General features: G+C 35.8%; 1 protein-coding gene across 1 annotated transcript; it reads left to right on the top strand.

The window, feature by feature from the left end:
- Nucleotides 1-6,138: 6,138 nt before the first annotated feature.
- LOC18429672 (uncharacterized) lies at nt 6,139-12,287 on the top strand. Its single transcript, XM_088860423.1, has 8 exons — nt 6,139-6,748; nt 6,848-6,874; nt 7,254-7,295; nt 8,160-8,396; nt 9,525-9,845; nt 10,704-10,739; nt 11,083-11,139; nt 12,056-12,287. The coding sequence occupies exons 1-8, from the start codon at nt 6,415-6,417 to the stop codon at nt 12,184-12,186; spliced, it is 1,185 nt and encodes a 394-aa protein (XP_088716549.1). The 5' UTR covers nt 6,139-6,414; the 3' UTR covers nt 12,187-12,287.
- Nucleotides 12,288-12,804: the final 517 nt, after the last annotated feature.

Raw genomic sequence — 12,804 nt, 5'->3', positions numbered from 1 at the left:
GCCTGCCTCCACAATAGTAAAGAGCATACTCCAGACTTCTTTCTTTTATATGTTTAACTATCAAGTAGATAAACTTATGTTTATGAAGACTAAACACTCTTGATATCATACGAACTGGGGGTCGCTTTATTGGTCCAAAGGCCCTCACAAGGAATAGGTTTTTAAGTTTGCTTCTTTAGACGTATAGCCACTAGGGCTGGGAAATGGATCAGGTCGACCTGTGGACCCGATTTGTCGACCTGACCGGCTCTAGGTTTGGACACAGACAGTGGACCTAATAGATTGGGTTTGGGTCCACATGACCTGATCCAGGCTCGGGTCTGAGTATGTGTCCGGGTCCAAGTCCAACTGAAATCATGTTGGATCACGTCAGGATCAACCAGACCCAACTTGATATGTATTAGTAGAACTACAGTTAATAATGTTAAGTAGTTATAAAATATACATATAGTTTTGATGTAGAAAAATTTGCGGGAACAGTAAAATTAGCAAAAATCAAAGCCAAACCCAAGCTAGGGTTCTAAAAACAATTTCTAAAAATAAGTTGAAATTGACTTCTCAAGGCCCCATACACCTCTTATATATTATAATTTGAGAAAGCTTTCTATGTTCCCCCTACAACATAGAAGTTCTATCCTCCCGCTTATCCAACCGTCCATTTTTTAATGGAGGGCTACGATTGCCCCAATCACAATGTCACATCTCTATACTGTTTTATTTTTAATTTTTTTTCTATAAACTATTTTGAAGCCAAATTTGGACGTTCATTCCGCAATTAAACTTGCACTAACAAAATATATATATATATAATATTTTCAATAAAATAAAATTACCAAAATACCCTTGAAAGCTTCAAGAGGTATTTTGGTCTTTATCAAAAAATTATTGTTAATATTTTTTATAAGTGCACCCCAATGAGAAGATGCCATGTACCAAATTTCATACTCAAAAAATTTGTATAAAAAAAAACTAAAAATAAGATACTTTGAGACATCGAATCTAAGAGCAAATGGTGAGTGGCCCCCTTGATAAAAAATTGACAGCTGGATAGTAGCGGGAAGATAGAACTTTTAGGTTGTAGGGGGAACATAGAAAACTTTTTCTTATAATTTAATGGTCAGAGGCATCGTTTATCCATACAATGATTAAAATAGTACATGTGAATAGTATTTTTGAATAGTACTTATGAAATAAATAAAAAATAAAAACCCTAGAATCCCTAAAAAAAAAAAACTAGAAATAAATCCTTAAACTCAAACTATGATATACATTCTTTAAAGTTGAATAAAAATAAAAAATAAGAATAATTTTACCATCCATCATTCTCCCTTGGTTGGAGAAAGCTTGTCCTCGAGTTTTGAAGTATGCTAAAATGAAATTGGCCCTAGTCCGGCAATATTCTTCAACTCAAATATTGTAAACATGATCTTGGGACTTATGGGTTATTGCACTAATCAAAACACAATGATTGTGCATTAGAACTAATAAACCCTCAAGGAAATGGTCATTGTATGTCGGTAAAATATTTTTAATCGTATAAATTTGTTGAAATTACATCACTTCAGCCAGGTAACCTTGCTGAATTTGCCTAGATTCAACTCTAGAACACACCATGCTAGCATTTTTTACATCAACGACTAAACCAACAACTTCATCTATCAATTCTCAATTGGGTTCTTCATCTTTTTCGTCGTCAAGTACAATTCAATCACAAAATCTTGATCATCATCATAGATTAGATCCCCTACATAATATTGTTCTTCATCTAATTATGTGTCGAAGATTTGTGGCAGATCTCAATCTACATGCTGCTGATTTTCGATCTCATCTTTCAAATCGAAAACCCTACAGTGATGTTCCCCACATTTAGGTATTCTATCACTAACTTCATCATTCGACTCCCCTCACGGAGCGCAAAATGTACTTGAAATCCTTTTGGGCTAAAAGATCACCATCCTGCCCATTATTGAGGCTCGCTAATTGCTGCGTCAACTACTGAACTTGTCATTTTAGTTCTTCAATTTTGTCATCTTTGGGACCACGAAACGGATCTACAAAAATCCCCCTTCTACAGCTCCTTCTTGCTGATATGAGTTTGTCAACATCACAAACCCTAGGTAAATAATCGACAAATGACAAAACATTAGCCGAAAGCAGCAAGAAACAAAACCAAACACAAGAACAATTCAAAAAAAAACTAGGGTTTCATCTTGATACCTAAGCTAAGGTTCCAAAAGCCTAAGCTTTTCTCTTTTTCAATTTCTAAAAATTATGTAGAATTGATCATCTCAAAGTCCCACACGCCTCATATATATTATAATTCAATGTTCAAAGACGTTACATGTCTATATAATAATTAAAATGTCCAATATATCCTAACTCAAACTTAAATTCCATAGTGACAATTTTACCTTGTAAACAATACTCGTGAACAATATTTGTAAAAAGTATTTATGAAGTAAAAAATAAATAAAAAAACCCTAAAATCCCCAAAAAACTAAAATTCCCTAAAAATAATCCTAAAACTCAAAATATAATATGCATATTTTAAATTTGATTAAAAATAAAAAATAAAAATAATTTCAAAAAAGGCAAGAGATAAGCTCAAAAGGACGTGGGGACTTACAACCTTATTAAAGATATGACCATTAATAGAGCAGAATGACAAGGCAGGATTCGTGTAGTTTATCCCAATTTGTAGGGAAAAAGTTATGACGATGATGCTGATATATAGTTTTATATTTTCTTTTTTATCTAGAGACTGGACCCAACCTGACCTGGTGGGCGGGTTTCGGGTCTAATTGATTTGGACCCGAACTAGGTTTGAGTCAAGTCTGAGTCCAACGTCAAGTTGGGTTGAGGTCCCCCGAACCCAACCCGACTCATTTTCATTGAAAACTCGCTCGTCTGTTCACTAGTTATTCGCATAGTGGTTGCGCTCCCTAGGACATTCCTTTCACTAAATCGATATTTGAAAGACTCATTTCTTTTCCAACGATAAGAAAATTTTTAAAAATAAAAAAAATGTAGCAAAAGTAAAGCAATCCGTAAAAAGTCCAAATAAGCTTACAAATATAGACATATGGATTCATTTTAAAAAATTGATTTTATAGTTTGGGGAATTTTAAAAAATTCAAAAAAAAAAAATATGAAGATAGGGATTATGTCAAAAACACACGAAATTTTTCCAAAAACATCTAAATTATATCCAAAAATAATAATAGAACGATCTCACATTTTTGACAATTTTTGGGCAATTCTTGAAATTTGTCATGCCATGGAATAATACACACAACTTGGGGAAAGTCGGCTGAGTTACTTGGCCGAGCACGGTGGTTTTCCGCACATTATATTGTTGCTCTAACCAAACTTTCTAAAAGTGGTTTAATACACCAGTTGATCCTGATTAATTCAATTTCCTACTCCCAAAATAAGATTTGGAGGGCTAATTACAATTTGGGATAAATATTGCATCTCATCAATTTAATCCTATTATAAAAAATGAAGAGGAAAAAATAACAAACAGATTTAAATACAACATTATGAGGGAAGCCTCGAGGGCCGGCAATAGGTGAGGCGGCCTGGCTTATGAAGTAGCGCTTGGGCGGTCCAAAAGGCTGGGTTAGGGTCAGGCCATCATGAACCCAAACGCTAGGCCAAGCCAGGCATGGGTCAAGGCCATAACAGGACCAGCCCAGCCTAGCCCCTATTTTTATTTATTTTTAACTTTTTTAGTTTTGTTAGGTGGGGCTGGGCCAGGCCCAGGCTAGGGTCGGCCCGTGGACACCCCCTTGGTATAGAAAAGTAGGCACTTTCTCCATGGCGTAACACAAACTGAATGCGTGATTTAGTATTGCACGGAAGTGTATGAATAAATATATAACTTACAAAAAAAAAAAAAGTGTGTGAATAAATATGCTATAGGTAGAGACGCGATCTGGAGTAAAGGTTTATAGTGTAAGAGAGAGATGGTTTATAGTATGAATAAATATGTAACTTACGAAAAAAAAAGAAGTGTGTGAATAAATATGCGATAGGCAGAGACGCGATCTGGTGTTTGTAATTTTTTAAAAAATAAGATCTAATTTTGTTGTTAAAATTTTTTAGTATTATCTTAAAATATATTTTCATACCTAATTAAAAAAATTTAAATTAAAAAATGGTTAAAATCAAGTAGATCTATAAATATATCAAAATGTTGAAATTGGACGGTCTAGATAATGTGTTGCAAGATGCACCATTTTTCGGGACTCAAATACCTTTATTTTTTCATAATCATACATCTTGATGTCGAGATGATCGATTAGAGGGTTTTTTCAACATTAAAACAACATTTCCGATAGATTTTTGAGGTGCATCTATGATTCTATATTTTAAGGTTGCAACCTTATTATAACTTTTCCCTCCTAACAAATACCTATTCCAGTAGGAAAACGTTTATGGACACGGTTTCTATGTGGCTTTGTGATAAAAATATTGTATAAATGTGGGCTTTGTGATAAAAATATTTTTAAAATATAATTTGATCTTGATTTTCAGAGAATATATAATCTTTAATATGGAGATCATGAATATGAGAAAAAAAATAATAATAAATAAATAAATTGAAAATTAAAAATAATAATTATATTAAGAAAATATTTGAACCATTAGTTACATTTATTTTCAGATGGACGACCTATTATAAAACATCTTTAATATGGATGTTTTATACCTGTTGAGCTCATATGGTAGAAAATCGGTCCAACCTGTATGAAACAATCTTCCAAAGTTTATATAAGTTGTCAACTTTATACTATGCAAGTAAGACCCACTTCAAAAATCTACCAAAAAGGAGCGTTTCGATATTGAAAAACCCTCAAATTGATCATCTCAATCTTGAAATGTAGTGATATGAGAAAAAAAGATTCTAATTTCTAACAATAGTGCATCTTCATAACAAGTGATTTAGATCATCTATTTTCAAGATTCTAAAGTATTTATAGATCCGTTCGATCTACACTATTTTTAAAGTTTTCAATTTCATAATTAAGGATGAAAATAGATTTTAAGATCATTATAAAATTTTAGATACCGGAACTACATCTTCCAGCAAAATTTAGAGGTGCGCCTTACTTCTATGATACCAAATAGGTACATTATACAAACTTCACCCATTGCTACATGGGGACATTTTATTCATGTATCTCATAATTAACTAAAACTAGCTCCAGCCCCTTGCTTGGGCAGCAAGCCGCAGCCAACCTCGGCAGCCATTAACGACCCGGGCCATTAGGTAAGCTACACAACTAACTAATTTACCAAACCATTATTTTATACGTCCACTTTTCTTTGATTAAAAATTAGGTTATCAAGCTAAATTCTTTGAATATTTGAGGTTATAGCCTTTTTGGCACAGGAAACAAAGGTTATTTTAGGGTACAAGACAACACTACAGCATCCCATGTGTAGTTCATGATATGCTTATTGCTCACATTATGCTTTTTTGTATATTCTAGGTAATTAATTTACTGAACTTTTGAATTTATATTGTTGTGCATTACTTTGCTTGGGTGGATTGGCTATCTGGAAACCGGTACATATTGGTGATCCGACCCATTCTCCTGGGTCAGAATTGGTCAATAAAAAATAAAGAATAAGAGAAAAATGAAATATGCGGGAACGAGGTGATCTATTTGGTCCTCGTCCAGACCCTTATAGAAATTCAGTTCCCTAATAGGATTAGTCCGGACCGATTAACCGCCTGTTCCATTTCCAAATCAATCAATCTGATCTGGATTGTCCTTTTGAAGACTCGGGGTGAAAAAAAAACATTCCAAAAGACAACAAATTAAAAGGGTTACGTACAATGAGACCATTTACTTTTGATATAAAAATATCACAATTATTTAAAAGTTAGAACTATTTGATGCGAAAGTTAGTAGCTTGGTTGCCATAAAGTTTGAAAAAAAAAAATTTGAATGGAATAAATGCAGACACCCAATTTCACGTCCAATAGTCAAGATTATTTACGATCACCTTGTCCTATAAAGGAAGATGGTATCATTGTATACTTTTCCCAAACTAAAATAAGACTCAAAAAGAAAAAAATTGGGTACATCCATAAATACTGTATTCTCAAAGAATTATAGTAAGGAAAGTATTTCAATCCCCAAATTATTGGGGTTCCGTGTTCATGACTAATTCAAAGAACAAAAAAGGGCTCCACTGCACTTCTAAATTTTCTAGAGAAAACCAAAGTTGGTGAACTCCAAACCCACCTCAAAATCTACCACTCCAGCTCCATGTATATATTCCATACCCCCCATCCTCTTTTCTCCACTCTACTCTCTCTCTCTCTCTCAAACACCTGCACATACATCACTCTGCTCTGCCTCCTCTCTGTCTCTGTAAATTTACAAGAAAACTGTAGAAATGGAAGGTGGACTCCGGTTGGTCATTTCAATGAGCATGGTTGTAGGGGCGATGATCAGTCCTGTTTGGAGCCAACAAATAAGCTCGGCTTGCACAAGCTCCATGATCACTAGCTTCACTCCTTGCTTAAATTATTTGACAGGAAGCACCAACAATGGCTCCTCTCCAACTCAGGAGTGTTGCAGGTCGCTCAAGAACCTCATGAGCAACAGTGTCGACTGTGTCTGTCTCTTGGTCACAGCAAATGTGCCTTTCACTATACCCTTCAACCGCACACTCGCCATCTCTCTACCTAAAGCCTGCAACATGGCCGGTCCACCTGTAGAATGCAAGGGTACTCTCTCTCTTTCTCTCACCCCTGTAGAATGCAAGGGCACTCTGTTAAGGAAATTTATTTTTAATAAACTAATTAAGGATTTTTTTATTTTTGCAGCCTCTGCTACTCCTCTCCCAGCTCCAGGTAATATTCTACTCATCCCTGAAAATGGCTAGAGAAGTTTATCAAAATACATATAAGAGCTTAACTATTTAATATTTTATGTGTCTTTTTGTACCTATCAAAGTATACATGAACACGAATTGAAAAATAAATAAAATTAAAATTATTGAAAAGTTAAGCATATTTGAGAAATTTCCTAAATATTCACATTTATTTTGAAAGGTTGCAATCCGGAAAGTTTTTTTTTTTTCTTTTGTTTTCCTCATAGCCGTTGCTCTTTTGAATTGCTCTGGCATTTACCTTATAAATGTTATCATGTTCCCTAGTTTAAAAAAAAAAAAAAATGCTTCATGTATCATTTGATTACTACAGATACTAACACCCCAATTCCCTTGTCCAGGTCCTTTCTCATTCGGGCCTGCAGGACCTGCACCCGAATCAGGTAGTAAACAAGTCCCCATTTTCTTAGTCTAGGTTAGCCTTCAAACCTTATTGAGCTGAAAGCCCTCCATCCAAGGGCTGGCAATAGGCCGACTTAAAGATGGGCCAGAGCCAGACTATTGGGCTGTCAACAGGCCAGGGTCAAGTTGGGCCAAGACCCTAGGACTACAGGCTTAGTTGCAGTGGCCTGAACTCCTATGGCTATTGGGCCTATATCATACCAAGGACATGGCCCGATTGACAATCTTATTTGTTGATAGCATTAAATCAAGAAAAAAATAAAACCAATTTCACATCTATTAGCTAAAAATTTGGACGGTGGGTAAGCCATTAATCTAACCTTAACATATCAAAGTACATATATTTTTTAATATATATATAGATATAAAAAAAAAAGGGATTGAAACCCTTTAAAAGAGTAAAAAATTACAAATTACTCTCGAAATACATGCTTTTCAATTTCAATATCAATAAGATAAATTCTTAAAAATGTGTTGAAAAATGTTTAAAACCCTAAATTCCTATAAGCCTTACCCTAATGAAAATTGGGGTAAAATTACCAAAAAACCTCTAGTTGTCGTCGTTTGTAAATACGGAACAGGGGCAATTTGAAAAAAGAATTGTATTTTTTTAAGAACATATTTGATTGATCTAGAAATTGTGAAATAACTTGTCTATATTTTACTAATCGATTCGTGAACCCGTTTTCAAGTAGTGTTTCATCGATTGTCAATTTATAACTTTTTGATCCTTTTAGTGAAACAATAATCGTCTTTTTATATACTTTCAGAAATATTTATTTTTATTAATAGTTCATTTTCTTCATTAACACTTACTTCTCTGTGTCTCTCTGTCTTCTCTTTAGATTCTTCAGCTCCACAAACACCATCAGTGGTGCAGCCCCAAGATTTGGCACCCCCTCCATCTACCGAGGTTTTCTCGCCGCCGCCATCGGCAACGCTTGATCCACCTCCATTGCCACCGGTCTCAACTCCAAGCCTCGGGAGCCTCATTCCAAGTCTCAATACAAATTCAGCCAAAAAACTTCCCCAAATTTCACCAATTTTCATCCTAACCCTGGCTCTAGGAACCTTCTTCTACTGAGCACGTCATTCTTAGTATAATTTTGTATGATTTATTGATTTTTTTTAATATGTATTTTTCCTGTTTGTTTTGCGGGTCTTTGTATGAAATTCGTATTTATGTATTGAAGCTTTATGATATAATTTATTTGTGGTTCTAAATTTCTATGGAGAATATATAGGAAGTGTTTGGCCCATGTGTGTATAAAATCAACTCCGCCATTGGCAGAGCCAAGCAACAGTTCAGCTCAGGGTCTTTTGGCGCTTAAAAATTCAAAAAAATAAATAAGTAGTAAGAGTAAATTGAAACCGAGAACAACTTAAAAAAGTTAAAATAAGCTTACAATGTAGAAAAAAAATGGATTAAGAAAAAAGAAATTAACAATTTGAGATATCTTTAAGAAATTCAAAATATAAAAATACTGATTACGGCAAAAGAAAAACACTCAGCAATGTTTTTAAATAGATCTCAGTCAGAATAAGAAGAAGAGGAGTGTATACAATGAGGCCGGTAATAACTCGGGGGGCGATATCGTCCAGCTCAGTTGTTTGAAGCCCATTTCAGTAACCTATCTCTCTCTCTCTCTCTCTCTCTCTCTCTCTCTCTCTCTCTCTCAAATCTCAATAAAGAAAACATCACTCTTCTGTCTCCTCCTGCTCAGGCGAGGAAGAACGCTCCTTCCATTTCTCAAGAACACGACGCTCATCCATTCTCACTCTCTCTCCAGGAAAAGGCATAACTGCCTCACCATTTTCTCTCTGTTCCAAACAAACTCTCTCCCCATTTCTCTCTGCTCCCCTTCATTCTCAACAATCCATTCTCCTCTCTCTCTCTCTCAACAAGAAACCCCTTTCTTTCCTCTCTCTCTCTTTCTCAATAAACAAGAAAGGCCTCCTCTGTTAAGAAACAATAACCTTCGCCCCTCTCTCAAGAAACAACCACCGCCCCCATTCTATTAGCGATCAGGAAACCAGAAACTCCCTCCTCTCTCAAGAAACAAGAAACATCCCTCTCTCTCTCTCTCTCTCTAGAAACAAGGACCGTACTCCATTTCTCCCTCAAGAAAGAGGAAGAAACCAAGTTTCTTCTTCACAAGAAACCCTAACCCCCCCCTCTCCCTCTCTCTCTCTCTCTCTCTCACTCTCAGCGATGATGAACCGCTTTCTCCTCCTGGTCCTCATCGCACGTGCCTCTCTCACGTGTGCCACCCGCGCCCCAAACAATTGCGTGGAGGCCATCCTCCTCCTCGACACGTGCCTTGCTTCCTTCTCGCTGGTGGGCCTCACTGATGAGGCTCAGTCTGTACCGTCGGATCGTTGCTGCGATGCTATCAAGGCAGTGATGGAGTCCACTCCTCTTTGCACGTGCCACCTGGTAGTGGATCCCACTATCCTCGGCTTTCTAATTAATTCCACTCGTGTCCTCGAACTCCCTGCCCTTTGTGGCCAGCCACCTTTGAGCTGTGATGGTAAGTGTATTAATCTGTTAATTTGTTTGATGTATTTTTGGCATTGTATTCTTTGTTATCTTTTGGAAAAAGTTTATATAAGGCGTCAATCCTATATTATGAAAGTAAGATCTCGGAAAAGCGTTGTTTCAATGAGCAATAAAACCTCCCATAAATCTCAATCTCGATATATATGGATATGAAAAAAAAGAGTTTCCCTAAAACCAAGTGTATCTTACAAGATAGCAAAATTTATCACATTAACTATGAGAGATAAATAATTTAATGTATTGCTCATATCTTTTGATTCAGCTCCAAAATATTCATAACACATGATCTTGATATTGGAAATATTTGCATATGGGGTAGAACATAAAATGATCCATCCTTTTTTTTTTTTACAAGACAAAAAATGATCCATCTTGTGTGGATATTTTGATAAATTGTCCCAACATCTTATCTAGACCGTCATTTTTGTACTTTTGTCTCTCGGTTGATGAAAGAATGGGATTAACTTGTATTTTGTGCTAAAATAATTTGTTGATGCTTTTTTAAGATGAGAAAAATGGGCTTCTATGTTCATTTTTTGTACATGATTATGCTTCATGTGGAATATGAGCATTTGTATTCTTTTTTTTTCTTTTGAGATTAATTGGGTGTCAAGCATCCTTCTCATCCTCTCATAACTCATTTCCTTTTTTTTTTCTTTTTTCTTTTTCTCCTTTTTCCACTCTTTTCATTGAAAGGAATAATTCCATTCTAGTGAATATGAGTATTCTCATCTTTTTTCGGTTTTTTCCTTTTCCTTTATTTTGCATTTTTTTGGGTTTATTTTTTTTAATCTTGTCTTTTCTTTTCTTTTTTTTTTTGGTTTGGCAGGATCCCAGAGTTTGCCTCCCTTAAGAACGCCTTCGGGTAAATAATTTTCTTTTCTGTATTTATTGATATCTCTCTCTCTAGCCCATAACTAACAAACAGTCAGTCTTGCCTCTTTTTTCCTCACTCTACGCTTTTTAAGAAGGATAAATTATTACTTCACACGCTTCACTATACTCAAGTTACATATAAACTTGGAGTAGCAAACAACTTGACTCGAGGAATAAATCCATGGCTTGCTCTGATAAAGCAAGGAAGACAGAGAGAGACTCCGCGTCTGTTCCTTTTCTATTGCTATTCTTCTATGTTCTGATTTGTTTCTTGCCTTGAGAGAGAGAGAGAGAGATTAACTTTTTCTTGGATCTTTTCTTGTGTTCCATAGACTCAGAAAGCACGAATGAGACGGACCATCTCCATGCCTCTTCTCCCAGTCCCTCAGGTGAGCCTCCGTATCATCCTTTCGTAGCCTAGCGCATAACGATTAGGAGTCGCCGGTCCGGATCCATTTTGGTGGGTGGGTGATCTGGGTCACCATCTCTCACAATCTCCCTTGTTTTACTTTTTATTTTAACCAAATTTTCACTACTTCGGTCGAGGTAATCTGCATCAGCATAGTGATTGGGCCACCCAAGTCCGGATTCCTGATTTCAAATCACTATTGCATTCCTTGCCTAAAGCACCTCGATCTCAGAAAGCCTAAAGAAAAAGGTTCAAAATATCCACCTGATTTAATGTATTGACGCTCTCTCTTGTTTTTTTTTTTTTTTTTTTCAAGATTTTTTTTTTTTTTCTTTTTTTGTTTTTTTGGGGGTAATGCAATGGGGATGAAGGGGTTTCATGAGAATGAAAACCTCCAGGATCTTAGTTGGGACACATGTAGTACTACCACCACGACCCAACTCCATTCTCAGCGAAATGGCATGTTTGTTTCATTTTATTGCTTATAGTCGGGAAAAAGTAAAATCAATATATAAATATTAAGGACCCGGTTTCTATAAGTTCGAGCAGAAATGAGGTGCCTCTTGAAAATCTATTTTTGAAATGAATTTTTGTACTTAAATTTTTAGGACATGGAATATAAAAAATTAAAAATAATAATTTCATTAAAAAAATATTTAGACAGTTAGTTTCAATTGTTTTTAGATGGACATCCAATTTCGATCTATAAGACGTCACAGTAAACAATTTTTCAAATATTAAAAGGGTTCCAACATCTGAGTCCTGTACCCGATCCTGAGCATTGCTATGATGCTCCCGATGTAATACCCCATTCCCAGAAGAGACTTGACAGAGACTGTCCAATTCTGTTGTTTTAAAAAATTCAATTAATAAAAATGACCTTTGGGTGTTTGCAGAGAGCGATTTCAGACCAAGTTCAAAACCCTACTCGCCACCTCCGGAGTTTGGACCTCAGCTCACAAGAAGCCAGAGTTGCCTCTTTTCACCTAGCGCCATATTCCTCTTGTTACCGGCACTGTTCTTTTGACACTCTCTCTCTCTCTCTCGTTTGTTTCCAACTAACCTTTCTCCTGTTACAATTGATACAATCATAACACTGATCATGAATCTCTCTCTCGCTTTGCTTAAGGTTGGATCGATAACCCATTTGCGTCCATCTATTTGTGCTTTCATGCATATATGTGTACTTGTGTGTGCGCGGCATCATATTCATTAATCAACATAACATCTCGCTCTCTATTCTCACTGTTAACATATCAAAAAAAGGAGGTAGTTATAAGTGTATCCCAAAGTTTCAAATTTGGGTTCATTATGACCTGATTATAGTATAGACCCGTCTGGTCTCACCTCAAACACAATTCTTCTCATCGATTAAGGATCCAAAAATACTCTGAAACACTTGTATTTCCTTTGCCATTATAAAACAAACGATTTGGAGCTCCTATAATTCTCTGAAGCTCATCGATCCATCATTCACTAAAATTAACAGTTTCAGGGCTGATTCTCAGTAAGGCCTCTGAGATGGAGCATGCTAAGAGCCCCTAATTCGTTTAATTTGGAACTTTTTGAATGCACTCACCCAAACATGGCTAAGTGAGTCGTGGTCACAGTTTTGGGTGTGCCCCCAGCCGTAGCAACAATTTTC

This window comes from Amborella trichopoda, chromosome 3, assembly GCF_054954075.1.
Source record: "Amborella trichopoda isolate Santa Cruz 75 chromosome 3, AtrichopodaSantaCruz75HAP2 v2.0, whole genome shotgun sequence".
In the NCBI taxonomy this organism is placed as follows: Eukaryota; Viridiplantae; Streptophyta; class Magnoliopsida; order Amborellales; family Amborellaceae; genus Amborella; species Amborella trichopoda.
Note: the sequence above shows the minus strand (reverse complement) of the source record. Positions and strands in the feature narration are given on the sequence as shown.

Excerpts from the sequence above, each read along its gene's own strand:
- LOC18429672 (XM_088860423.1), top strand. The coding sequence starts at position 6,415 with ATGGAAGGTGGACTCCGGTTGGTCATTTCAATGAGCATGGTTGTAGGG. Across the intron at positions 6,749-6,847 it reads TCCACCTGTAGAATGCAAGG|CCTCTGCTACTCCTCTCCCA; the intron begins GTACTCTCTCTC and ends TTATTTTTGCAG. Across the intron at positions 9,846-10,703 it reads GCCACCTTTGAGCTGTGATG|GATCCCAGAGTTTGCCTCCC; the intron begins GTAAGTGTATTA and ends TTGGTTTGGCAG.